The sequence below is a fragment of the Carya illinoinensis genome, chromosome 3 (assembly GCF_018687715.1).
Source record: "Carya illinoinensis cultivar Pawnee chromosome 3, C.illinoinensisPawnee_v1, whole genome shotgun sequence".
NCBI classification, from domain to species: domain Eukaryota; kingdom Viridiplantae; phylum Streptophyta; class Magnoliopsida; order Fagales; family Juglandaceae; genus Carya; species Carya illinoinensis.
The window spans coordinates 52,406,250-52,420,094 of NC_056754.1; the positions used below are offsets into that span (position 1 = coordinate 52,406,250).

Sequence of the window (13,845 nt, forward strand, 5' to 3'; positions counted from 1 at the left end):
TAGAGGAGCATTTATAAGTATATTGAAATTTTAAGGATTATAAAATTACAGCTACAGAAACAAGCTATTGTAGCAATAAATACTAAAACCGACAGAAACAAATTACTGCAGCGAGAGTTACCAAATAAAGTGATTTATCGCTAATTCCCACAGGCATTTTCAATCCATGGATCCAAAAGTCCTGCCTTTATTTCTTTTTGGTCGGTTCAAATAACTCGGAATAAGTTTGAATATTCTTCACGTCCACCGGAAACTCATCGATCTCATCCTTCCACGGGTTCCTCTCGTCACCACCAACAGTCCTCAAAGCTCGCCAAACGGCACTGCTGCACTTGAATCCAGACCCGAATGCAATCTGCCACAAGCGGTCTCCCTTCTTTATCCTCCCCTTAGCCTCGCCATAAGACAGCGCATACCAAACAGAGCAGCTGCAAGTGTTCCCAAACCTGAACAAGTTCATCCTCGAAGCTTCGATGTCGGCCTCCTTGAACCCTAGGTTTTTCTCAAACTCGTCCAGAACAGGTTTTGTGCCGACATGTGGGAACACGTGCTCTATTGCTTTCTTGAAGTTTGGGATGTAGGGTTTAACATCGGCGATGTTGAAGTATCTGATAAAATAGTTTGTGAGGTATCTGATTTTCTCAGATAAGGGAAGGACGAGGGAACCAAGTGCACGGATGTTGGCTTCGACAACCTCAATGGCCACCGCTAAGAGATCTCTGCTTATGGTGACACCCCATATTCCTTCGGAGTCTTCTTCGTCGAAAATGCTCTTGTAGGAACGGTCGGAACTAGCAGTTTGGGTGTGGACAGAGTGGATAAGCTCGTACTTTGCTTTGTCATGATCGGACGACCGGTTAGAAAGAAGAATGGCGGCCCCACCGACACGGAATGGGAAATTTATGAAGAGTTTGGACTTCTCGTTGCCTTTGTAGATTGTTTGCTTAGCGTTCTCTGGACTAACCAAAAGGGCATACGTATTAGGGTGCACCTGTGAGACAAGAACACATGCATCCAATAATTACGTATACACAGCTTAATTTAGCAAGTTGAAAACTACTCAATCCAATCAATATTATTTGTACAAAAATGTTATATGCAGTGAATTTTGTATATTTTTTTACGCACATTATTGGTTGTGTATTAAAAAAAGCTTGATCTAACTAATTGGAGTGTATAGAGAATATACAAAAATGTCTTTATGCATTACTCTTCCTTGTAATTCTTGAGGCCACTATATATACTTTTTGAAATTAGTTTTCTGTTTTCTTGAATCTTAGCACAGCTTGTCATATATATTGGAGCAATTGACAGTGTATAATATATATACATACAAATTATATTTTAGATTTCTGATTATCGTTTATTTGTAAAATCACTACCATTAATGCTTGATTCTAAAAACAACAAAAACACGATCAACCTAAGTTTTTCAAAAAATATTTGTCTGTCTATGAAATTACTAACAAAACAGTAGTACTAGAGGAAAAGCAACATGCAAAAATGTGCCAAAAGAAAAACGGGAGGGAGGTGGAAGATCGGGACAGTACTACTGAGAGATTTAACCAAAGTAGTTACTAAACCTGGAGTAGCTTTTGGGCGAGGCCTACTGCTCTAAGTCCAGAACTGCATCCCATGGTCGTAAAATTGTAGACCAGAACATTCTGTCCAAGCTTATACCTATGAACTACCATGTCAGCAAGCGACGGTACAACGTTAAGATTACTAGTTGTGGCTATTACTATCCCTATTTCCTTAACATTCACTCCCGTCTTTTCCAGTAACAAATCCACTGCGCCAAACATCACTGTCTCAACCTCTCTCATCGTCTCTTCTCTGGACAGATCCGGAGGATCCCTCAGCAGATTCGATGGCATGTATGTCTTCTCACCCAATCCTGATCTCCCCAGCAGTTTCCTCATGAACTCTATACTGGCCTCGTGTGAGTTCCCATATATCTTAAACCTTTCTATGAACTTTTCTTTGCTGCACATCTGAGTGGGTGGAGGCTTGTAACAAGCAAAATCTAGTAAGAAAACTTTGGGTGAACGTTTGGTGATGAAAAATATAATATTTGACAAGATATAAATCAGGGAGGCTAAGAACAGAAGTGGTGCAAGCTGGAAACTTCCCAGATTATGATCTAAATTAATCATAGTGAAACCAAACATGGTGTACGTGTGTGCCCTGGCAAAAGGTTTAATTTCTTTGCAGAAACAAAAAACTTGGAGATTCTATATATGGAGATCTATAAACATGGAAGTTCAAGAGCACAAGCTCAAAATGAACTACCAGAGACTTGGAGTGACTGCCATTGGAGTATATAGTACTGCAGTAATGCTACTAGCTATGCCCATTTTAAAGGCCATTTTGCATTCCTACGCCAGCCACCTTGGAATACTATGTGGGATCGATCGGTTGGTCGATCCGGATCGATCTAAGCTTGAAATTTCCCACTTCGTGACTCGGACTAATCCTCATTTGCATGCTTAATTTGACAAAATCGTTTTTTACTAAAGAAAAACAGATATTTATGATCAATATCTTAATTATTTTTTACCAAAATGAGTTCGTTTTAGTTAAAAATAGTCTTTTTAATTGTAAAATATTGATCATAAAAATTTATTTTTTTTGAAGTGCGGACACAAGACATCACGATCCTTAAACGATAATTAATGGTGTATATATCGATCGTTTTATCGTTGAAATATATCAGTCGGTAGGTTCACTTTGAATCAATGTGCGGTAGCTAGCTAGGTGCATGCTTGCTAGCCTTTTGAAATAAGGTGCTTCTTGGGAATTAATTAAGAGTAATGTTACATACAGTCATTTTTATATACTTCCTGCGCACTCCACTGATATGATTGGTTGAATTAATTTTTTTTAATACACAACTAATCATATCACTGGAGTACACAAAGAAGTCCGTAAAAATAACTGCACATAAAATTTTCCATTAATTAATGCTCAGCTTGCACCTCTCATTCCTCGTGGGTAATTAAATAATTATAAAAATAAATAAATAATATTATATATAATTGTAGAGGATAACATTTGTCTTGAAAAAAAATATTATTTATTATTAAAAAATTATTATTTTTTTGATATAAATATCATATTTTTTTCAAAAGAGTTTAAGAGCGTTACGTAATTGCAAATGTCACAACTTGGAAAATCAAACATGAGTACGTATAGTAATCGTACTTCGAATGAATTGACCTTCCACCTACTTCCAATCAAATAATTTCCATCCAACAGTTCCGTTATTGGATATATACGAGAATGGTCAGCATGTGCGCATTTCGGTGTTTCACCCACTGTGGAAGATTAGAAAAACAGAGTTTTGTTCAACCAATTAAGCATGATCGAGACAGCCCGGCATATACCTTACTATTCCATTACCATTTGTTTATTACTATTTGAAATTTTTATTTTTTTATATTTTTCTTTTAAGTATTTTTTCAACATCTTTAATTATTAAGAAAGAATTTAAAAAATATATAATTTTACTAATAATTATTTTTTTAATTATTAAATAAATTAAATATTTTTAAAAAATTAAAAAATAATAAAAGAGTTGTAGAAGGGTGATAATGTTATCATTATTCCGGCATGTATAGCAGTCAAATCAAAAGGCGGCAGGTTTTGTGGCCCCTTAGGCCCTTTTTACCAAAGTTTTGGGTCAGGCCCGAGTTGGACTTGCACCCCCAATGGGCCTAATAGATGTGGCTCATGAAAGAATGGGCTGGAGTGGCCTTTCCAATCTTACTATGTAATGCTTGAGCACTCTTTTAGGTTATTATATACAAATTTGATGGGCTCAAATGTGAGAGAAATAGATATATAAAACAGATCCTATAATATTTATTACATATTTAATACTGTCCAAAATATTTATACAAGCAATATTAAAAGTTGTAGTATTCATCACTTTATGTGTCTATATCTACCGCCAGTTGAAACCTTCAGATTCATGCAAACGACTCGGGGTCCCGTCCAACTATTAACCAAAGGCTAAAGGCAATAAAGGTTAAAAATAAAAAATAAACTAAGTACGAAATCACTACTTGTTTCAAAAGATAAAATTAATTAAAAAATATAAAATAATACTTCCCATCACGTGTGACTAAGACTCGCTTTTAATGGGTGGCCCAATACGTAGAATATTTAATTAAATAGAAAAGAGTGTGCAGTTAAGATTCAAATTCAAGATATCTGTTCTGATATTATGTGAAATCATCACTTGTCCTAAAAGTTTAAATTAATGAAAAAATACAAATTTTATTATTTTATTTTATATTTTAAAACCGAGTATTATTTGTACCTGTGAATAATATTATGGCCAGTGAACATGACCTAAACAAATCAATGAAAATGAGATAAGGCCTAATCTTCAAAATCCAAAACAAGACAATATTCCAACAATTATTTAAAAAAAAAAAAAAAAGCAAAAAAAAGGAAAGAAAAAGAATTAGCTGTTCAAATGAGTTAACGTTTTGCACAAGTTGCGTCTTTATTAGAAGAGAAATACTAAAGCTGCCCAATGTGTGTCCCGAATGTGTGTGTCTAGATTGTTTTTTTTTTCTTTTTTTTTTTACTTAGTCATTAAACAAGTGTTTTTAAAAATTGTTGTAATTTTTTAAAAAATATTTATGATGATCAGAAAAATGCATAAATTAAAAAAAAAAAAAAAAAAAACTGAAATGCACCATTCGGGATACATTTTCAAGAGGCTGCTTCGGTGGCTGTAGACTTAGGTTGAGTTTAGATATTGAAAAGTGTTGAGATATATTGTGAATAGTAATAAAAAAAATAGATAAAAAATAATAATAAAATATTAAATAATAATAAATAATAATAAAAAGTATATAAAAAAGTAATAATAAAATAATAAATAATAATAGAAGATGTTAAGAAATATTGAAAGTATTTCAACAACGAGTTTTGCTACATACAAGTAAAGTCGCGTACTAATTTACGTATCAATATTTATTACTTTATACTTAAAATTTTAATTAGTATTGTTCTTAAAAAAATTTACTTTTTAATTAATTATAATATATTGATACATATATTAATATATATTTATTCTTACAATTAGATTTTTTCATCAACAACAAAACACACCTTTACTCTTTTCCTTGTCTAATGATATATATTTCCAGGTTCAAGTACTTTGTGGGTGAAAGAGAAAAAGTGAAAGAAAAACCGTCGTCAACGTCGACGAATTAGAAAAAGAAAAAAAGCAAGACAACGAGAGCAATAAAACGCAAATATATATAGAATCCCAACCCCACCTTCTCGATTGTGTGCTTTTTTGTACTGTGGATGTAGGAGGCCGCTCTATCACCACTTGTAACGATTGTGATATCCCCTCTCATTTCTTTTTGGTGGGTTCAAATAACTCGGAATAAGTCTGAATATGCCGCACGTCAACCGGAAAATCCTTGATCTCATCCTTCCATGGGTTCCTCTTGTCATCACCATTAACAGTCTTCAATGCTCGCCAAACTGCACTGCTACACTTGAATCCAGATCCAAATGCAATCTGCCACAAATTATCACCTTTCTTGATCCTTCCCTTTGCCTCCCCATAAGATAATGCATACCAAACTGAGGCACTGCAAGTGTTCCCAAACCTGTACAAGTTCATCCTAGAAGCTTCAACATCTGACTCGTTGAATCCTAGGTTTTTCTCAAACTCGTCCAGAACAGGTTTTGTACCGACATGAGGGAAAACATGCTCTATAGCTTTCTTGAAGTTTGGCACGTAGGGTTTGACATCGGCCAAGTGGAAGTGTCTTATGAAATAGTTTGCGAGGTATCGGGTTATTTCAGATATGGGAAGAACTAAGGGACCAAGTGCGTGGATGTTGGTTTCAACGGCCTCGACGGCGACGGCTAAGAGGTCTTTGGTGATGGTTACGCCTCCGATTCCGACAGGGTCTTCTTCTTCGTAAATGCTCTGGTATGAACGGTCAAGACTGGCGGTGTGGGTATGGACGGTGTGGATGAGCTGATATTTGGCCTTGTCATGATCGGAAGGCCGGTTTGAGAGGAGGACGGCGGCCCCACCAACACGAAGTGGGAAATTCATGAAGAGCTTTGAGCGTTCGTTGCCTTTGTAGATCATTTGCATGGTGTTTTCTGGGCTTACCAAAAGGGCATAGGTATTAGGATGCACCTGTAGAGAATCCATAAAAAACATAGTTTTAGCAAGTGCTAATAATCAGACTGGTTTGATTAGGAGAATAAAGATCAATAACAAGTTGTGATCTAATTAAAAATTTAAATAATTCAATGCGACAACAATATTAGTCACTGGATATAATAATATTTTTCATGTTTTGTATCTTTGTGAGTAAACTTGCAATTATTCCAAGCAGAATGATAATAATAATAATAATATATGCCAATAATTAATTAGCTTGAAGACTACTTATAATTAGACCTTTTACACGCAAGCAAATTCAATCCAAGAAGAAAGTTAAAGAGCTAGCTAGCTTGCTTGAAAGAGACGAATTTTCTTCTAAATTCTACTGTACGTTGGATATACTATTCATGCAGAAGATCCAATAATTAAGACATGAGAGATTTTAACGAACCTGGAGTAGCTTTTGGGTAAAGCCAATAGCTCTAAGTCCAGCACTGCAACCCATACTCGTAAGATTGTAGATCAGAACATTTTCTCTCAGCTTATACCTGTTCACAATCATGTCAGCTAGAGATGGCACCACGTTAAGAATGGTACAAGTCACTATTACTATCCCGATATCCTGAGTATTCACTCCCGTCTTTTCCAGTAACGAATCCACTGCTCCAAACATCACGGATTCAACCTCGTTCCTTTTTTCTACAAGGCTCACATCTGGAGGATCTCTCATCAAATATGACGGCATGTATGTCTTCTCACCCAATCCAGACCTCCCCAGAAGCTTTCTCATGAACTCAATGCTGGTCTCGTTGGAATTTCCATAGATCTTGAAACGATCTATGAACTTTTCTTTGCTGCACATTTGGGTGTCTGGTGGCTTGTAACATGCAAAATCTACCAGGAAAACTTTGCGCGAACGCTTGGTGATGAAAATGTATGAGAATATGCATATTAAGAACAGAAATAGTAGTGGTGCAGGAGAATTGAGATTGAGTAGTTTGTTGATGTGCTCATGAGGATTCTCTAACATCATGGTACTTCTGGAACCAAGCATGTTTTTTGTTTGTTGGACAAGTTGGACGTGAATGAGGGTTAAGGGTTTTCTGCAAAACCTAAATCTCTGAGACTAATTTTATATGGAAGAGATATTAGCAGATGCTCGCTCATGAAAGTTGATGATCAAGAACATGAGCAGCTTGCCGAGCTCTATATATCTCATAAAGGATAAGTAATAGCTAAAAGAATTTCTGTGCGTTGTTTATATAGTACTGCATGTAGCTTGCATTAACGTGTTCTATTTTTAAAGGCTCTTTATCCGGCCGGCTTCTCCAACTCCGCCAACCAATGAAGACCAGGCAGATGCCACCTCATTTAGTTAGATAGGACTCCTTACTTACCGCCTTAATAGGTTTGCGGACCCACCACTCCACGCCACGCCATGCCAAACCTCCAAATTCAGCCAGGTAGTCATTCGTTGTAAGTGTACAAATATCTTTTTAAAAAAATATAATTTAAAATTAAAAAATTAATTTTTTTATATAAATTTTAATTAATTAATTTATTTTTAAATAAATTATATAGTATTTACATAATCATAATTATAAATATTATTTCTTATCTAGCAAATCAAATAATTAAGGATATTGTTACAGTAATTAAGTGCATTCTTTTCTTTGACTTCGGGTAATATATTATAAAAAAAATTGTTTATTTATAGTCAATTATTTTATATAAAAATAATTATTTTTTATTAAAATGAATATTTTTAATTATAAATAGCTATTTTCATTTTAAATAATCTGCTACAAATGCTCGTTTATTTTTATAATATATACATAACATTTCACATTCAGTAAATCTAAAGAATCTTTCCACATAAAAAAGCGGGAAAATATATTAATCAGAGTGTAATTGAGACATTGTCATTTTTGTGAATGTTTGAGCAAATATTGAATTTGGTCTTCCGAATAGCTGTAATGCTGTAAAGCGCATATGTAACGTGGTTTGGTCCGAATGGAGCCATTGGAGCTCGTTAATCAAATTGCATGACGTCAGTGGCTTTTAGTGCTTGACGACGATATTGATGTGGGCCTCGATGGCTGGTGAATTAATTCATAAAAGAATCTCCACCAACCTCAACCGGCCCGGTTTCAGTCATTTCTCCCTTAGAAAGAAGTCAACATATTATATTTAATTAACATTAAGATAAATATTATTATAAAATCTTCACACCACACTATATACATGCATGATATAGATTATTTTAAATTTTAAATTTTAAAATTTAAATCTTATAAATCTAAAATGTGTAAGGTAGCTATATATAGGCTTTTTATAAAAGAATGGACGGTGCAATATTTTTATTATTTGAGACTTGTATAAATTATTATTATTTAATTAATTAATAGTTTTGAAAAAAAAAAACCTAGATATATATATATATATATTCAAAATTGGCATGCAAATTGTTTTGTCTTGATCATGGGAACCTCTCCCAGAAGTTCATGTCGTCTAGTATAATATATATATTGGTGTTTTTGTTAGTTTTCTTTTTTTTTTCCAAAGAGAATATTAGTTAAATCAAGTCATGTTAATTAATTTACTGTCTCTAAATTGGTTTAATAAAGAGAATATTGTGGTAGTACAAGAGCAATATATATGTGATTAATTTGTTATCATTTGGCCAGGAAAAATGGTTATCATTTAATACTAATTATTTACAAGTATGAAATCACCATCTTTATTAAATGTACTCTTCCTCACATGTGAGTCAAACTTTTTCTCAATGAGTGAGTCTAAAATGTTGAATATTCAATATTTAAATAGATAAAGTGTAGAGTCAAGATTCAAATTCAAGATTTCTATTCTGATACCATATAAAACTATTACAATTTATCACAACAACTTAAACCGATAAAAATAGATAGATTTAATTAGTACTTGTATTATATTATTAACGTAAACCAATAATATATATGATTTTTAATTAAGATCACATGAAACTCATTTATTCGTATTTATTTATTTTGATATTGGAGGATTTGAGATGGATCGAACCCAACCCAAGACTTCTCTTTGAGGCTGGGTTTCATGTCATTTAAGTAATAGGTTTTGGCCGTTTATTCATATTTATATTCTCGGGATACGAATGATTAATTTCACGTGCATACGTTATAAGTTGAATACAACTTATAATATATATGTCAAAAACAGGGGATGCCTAGAAGGAAAATTCTTCATTTTTAGCGGTTGCTACAAAGCTTCGCAGAACTATATATACTACTTTCCGTCAGGCCTCGGATCATTCTTGAAAAGAACCACCAACTTATTATAATACGTAGCATCACTCTGGTTATTTCATGTCCCTTTACCTTAAATTAGGTGATGTGAATTTCAGATTTGTATCGTTTGTAAGTCGTGTACGTTAATTAATTAGTGCAAACCTTACGTCGGCTTGACTAATTAGTATGAATATTGCTAGATGTATTTATAATTTTATGTATAAGATTCATTTTATCGACTTTTTTTTTTATAAATTTAAATTTTAAATTTCAAATTTTATAATCTTCAGTATATGATCCACAGATGTATTTTTTATATAAGAAAAAATAGCATTTTTAATTACAGAAATAATTTTGCTTAGAAAGCACAGTTTATAACATGATATATTTATGCATGTATATATATTTATATTATATATATAGTTGGGTTTATCAGATCGAATAATATTTAACGTACATGCGCTCTTGAGTGTCGTCATTATAAAAAAAGTGAACTTTTGTGATTAAAATTTAATGATCAAAAGAATTATTTCTTACAAAAACTGTAAAAAATAATTATTTTGATCACTAAATCTTAATCACAAAAATCTACTTCTCTTGTACTGCGTGTTCCACACCGTTTAGAAAATGATGATGGATATATAATATTGCTCCTTGCGTGTGAATCCATTACTTGCGGGTCCATTTCTAACACTCATAAAAGTCAAGCTCAAAGCTCCTGGCCGTATATATTGGTTGGCAGGCACAGGCACAGACCACTGAAAAAAAAAAAAAAAAAAAAGGCTTTGAAAAGTCGTGCGTATGACTAGATGAGAACGATCTATGGAAGAGATCAGTCAAATGCGTGGTTGGTGGAAGAGACAATCAATTTTCTATTGAAGAAAATGTGGATAAAAGGATCAAGATAAGTACCGCTGGGTTGGATCTTTGGGTTGTTGGGGTTTGAAAATTGAAATAGAATAATAGTCAAATGAAGTGATCGTCAACGGTTGGGGTTGGTGATCCACCTTCATATTAATTTTAAAGCCATGCACTAATTAATTTACTTCGCTGTATTGCTTTTCTAATTACTATATTTATATCTATATATGCAACAGTTGTTGATGATGAGATCGACCAATCTCTAAGACTTTAGTGTTTAAAATATTCTTATTATTATAACCTTATAATTTTATATACGTTACAAGATTAACGTTACTTATACGTAACTAATTAGCTATATATATATATATATATATTTTACGACGAAAATTATTATTTTCATCAAATTGAATTCATTTGTAAATAATTATTTTTATTGCGTAATCGTTTTTTGTTTGAATAAAGAAATTGCACGTAGAGAATCAAAAGTGGTTGTGTTTTGAGTACCTTATATATATTTGGAACTTAATTAATCATGATTAATGCAGATATATTAGGGTTTGCATGAGCTAAGTCCGATCAGCTCACCTGTATGCAGATGGATAGTCGTCCTGTCGTCGGGTACTTGATCAAGCAAATAGTGCTTTAAATTGTATATAAATATAGTTTTTTTTACGTATTTTATTAATATGATAAGTTAAAATAATTATTTTATATTAAAAAAATATTAATATAATTAATCATATTAATAAAATATATATAAATAACTGTATATAAAATTAAATGTACGTATTTTTACTCTTTAATTAATGTTTATATCCACATCAACCACTTGTTTAACTTTTTGTCAACGAATCTTGACGAACTCGGGGTGGGTTGAAAATTCATCTGATTCCCACGTTTATGTTGGGTAGGAAGCCAGAAAATCTGGCTTGGCGGCCAAGTTAAAAAAAAGTATACATGCTAACGAATGGAGAGTGATCGAAGAGATAGGAAAAAAAAAATAGGAATTAATGCGTCACCTAACTTTCTTGCTAAAATGATTAATTAATGGATCATATATTAATTTACTTTGTCAAATTATAGCAGATTCGAAAGTGATGTTTTTGTTTTATCTTAAACAATATTATCATATTAATTAGTCGTGTTAACTAATTTATCATGTTTGAAGTGATTTTTTTATTTAAATAATTAATTAATAAAGTTACTTAAAGCATATCGGATGAACTAACGTGACTAAAAATAATAAAATAAATAATAAAGATCATATTATGGGGGTATTGTTATTTTATGACCTTATATTATTTACGTGATATAATTTAATTTAGAAAATAAATTTTAAAATTCAAATCTTACAAATCAAATTTTATTATTTAAATAATATATTCTATAAACCGATTTAAGAATAGAACAACTTTGTACTATTGCATCTTATACAAAATTTTGAATACTGTTTCGTTTAAGGCATTGGAACAAAATATTTCGATAACAAAATCATTTCGAATAAGTTTTCAGGATAGTCTATATAATATAAATTAATTATATATATAAATTATATTTCAAAATAATATCAATACAAGTCTTAAAAAGTTAAAACACATATTTATCAAACTCAATAATACTTCTAAGTTAAGAAAATAGTTTTCAGATGTGAGAATTTGAGTGAAAATTATAAAAAAATTAAATTTTTACATTAATTATAAAAATTCACTAATTTTAACGGGTATAGCTGGTACACTAAAAATCTATTGGTATTGACTAAAATGTATCAATACAGTTGATATTTAATCTGATATAAAATAGATATATTTTTTTACCGGTCACTATTTCAGAAATATCAGCCTACGAAATTCAAAACATTGATATGATGTGCTTTAGATTACATAATGTCCTTGTGGACAAGCTTTTGTTGGATTCCATGTGTACAATAGGTTGAGTGTTGGGCTATGGCTTTTGGGCTTAGGGATTCCCTCAGAAGGCCGTGTACTTTGGGGAAGCGTGGACAATCATCACAATCCTTTGTTAGATTCCATGTGTACAATATGGTGCGTGTTGGGCTGTGGATTTCGGGCTTTTAATTTCCAAAGCTGGGCTAAGGGCTTTCCCAAACCCACGTATACAAAATGGTGAGCATTGGGCTATTGGCCTCCGGTTCGGATTGCCTCCTCCTTCCCGCTGCCCCTTGAAGCTTTGAAGGCATGATTTTGCTGTTCGCGTTCATGGCAAACCATAATGGATAGGACAAAACAATATTTGACATGTTTTTAAACCAGAAGTTGGAAGTAGACACACAACTTAGGTTGTTCTCTGATGAATTTTATCATATGATAACCAGAAAAATATAAGAACAATGCAAATTTTAACTCAATATCAATATTTTTTACTAATAAGGTTCGCTTTAAGTTATTCTTATTAAAAAATCCAAGACTTGTAAAAAGAAATATTGATGAAAAGTTGTTGAATTCAAGTTTTGAATGGATACCATCAAGGATTAAGGAGAGTTGAGTTGTATTAGTCATAGGATAGACGTGGATTTTCACTTATTGAGTTCATCTTCATAAAATCAACGTGATTATCAACTTAAAACATGTATTATTTTGTCGATAAATTGTCAAGTGGCATGAGAATTCTTCTACTAATCTGTTTAGTTATGTTGTGATATTGGTAAAAAATTATTGCCTAGATCACTAACACAAGAGGTGGGGTAAATTGAGTTGTATTAAAAAAATAATAATTATAAATTAAATATACAATATACAATATAAACAAAATACGAAATAGCAATAAATATAAAGAGTAAGGGTAAGAGATAAGCAAACTCAGTATGTTAACGAGGTTCGGCTCCATTACCTACGTCCTTGTCTCAAGCTACCCCTTGATGATTCCCAAATTCATTATTCACCCTCTTTCAGGTGGAGATAGAAATCTATTACACCTTTGAACAATACCGCTATAAAAGATCCGTATAGAACACTCTCTACACTTGCAATCACCTTACACGTGGTAATTCAGCTATTCCCTGTGTAGAACGCTTTCTACACGCACAAGGATTATACACACCCTTTTACTGATACAAGAGCTGATAGTGGGTAGGTTATCAGAAAACACTTTTCAATGAGTGAAATAAGAACAATACAGCACAAACTATATCTCTTTCAAAATGAACAAGAATTAAGGCTCAATGCTTAGAGAATAGAGAATGAAAGATTTGAATGAATGTTATATATTCTAGATGTTGTGAATGTGAAACTTTCAAATGATCTATTTATAGGCATATAAGACTTCATATTCAAATTTAAAAAGATTCACATGTCAAAAACAATATCATTCATTTTTTTTAAAAAAAATCAAATAAAAGGTTCTTCTTTTTCAATTGTCAAAGACAACATCATTCATTTTTCAAATACTTCAAACCTAATATTTTATTTTTGACATATAACAAAATGAACACACTTTACTTTTCAAAAAATTCAAACCTAATCTTTTACTTTTTACATATGACAAAAGAAGCACACTTTACTTTTCAAAAAATTCAAACCTAATCTTTTT

At 32.2% G+C, this 13,845-nt stretch overlaps 2 protein-coding genes across 3 annotated transcripts; both read right to left on the reverse strand.

The window, feature by feature from the left end:
* LOC122305262 (3-ketoacyl-CoA synthase 20-like) lies at window positions 1-2,508 on the reverse strand. Of its 2 annotated transcripts, XM_043117652.1 has the most exons (3): window positions 2,293-2,508; window positions 1,584-2,026; window positions 1-991 (listed from the first exon to the last, which is right to left on the reverse strand). In XM_043117652.1, the coding sequence occupies exons 2-3, from the start codon at window positions 1,992-1,994 to the stop codon at window positions 188-190; spliced, it is 1,215 nt and encodes a 404-aa protein (XP_042973586.1). In that variant the 5' UTR covers window positions 1,995-2,026; window positions 2,293-2,508; the 3' UTR covers window positions 1-187. The 2 variants fall into 2 exon arrangements, with proteins under 2 accessions (XP_042973586.1, XP_042973585.1); XM_043117651.1 differs by having other exon boundaries at window positions 1,584-2,501.
* Window positions 2,509-5,062: 2,554 nt separating this feature from the next.
* On the reverse strand, window positions 5,063-7,425 carry LOC122305264 (3-ketoacyl-CoA synthase 2-like). The gene is made up of 2 exons (XM_043117653.1): window positions 6,606-7,425; window positions 5,063-6,184 (listed from the first exon to the last, which is right to left on the reverse strand). The coding sequence occupies exons 1-2, from the start codon at window positions 7,206-7,208 to the stop codon at window positions 5,378-5,380; spliced, it is 1,410 nt and encodes a 469-aa protein (XP_042973587.1). The 5' UTR covers window positions 7,209-7,425; the 3' UTR covers window positions 5,063-5,377.
* Between the last annotated feature and the right edge of the window lie 6,420 nt (window positions 7,426-13,845).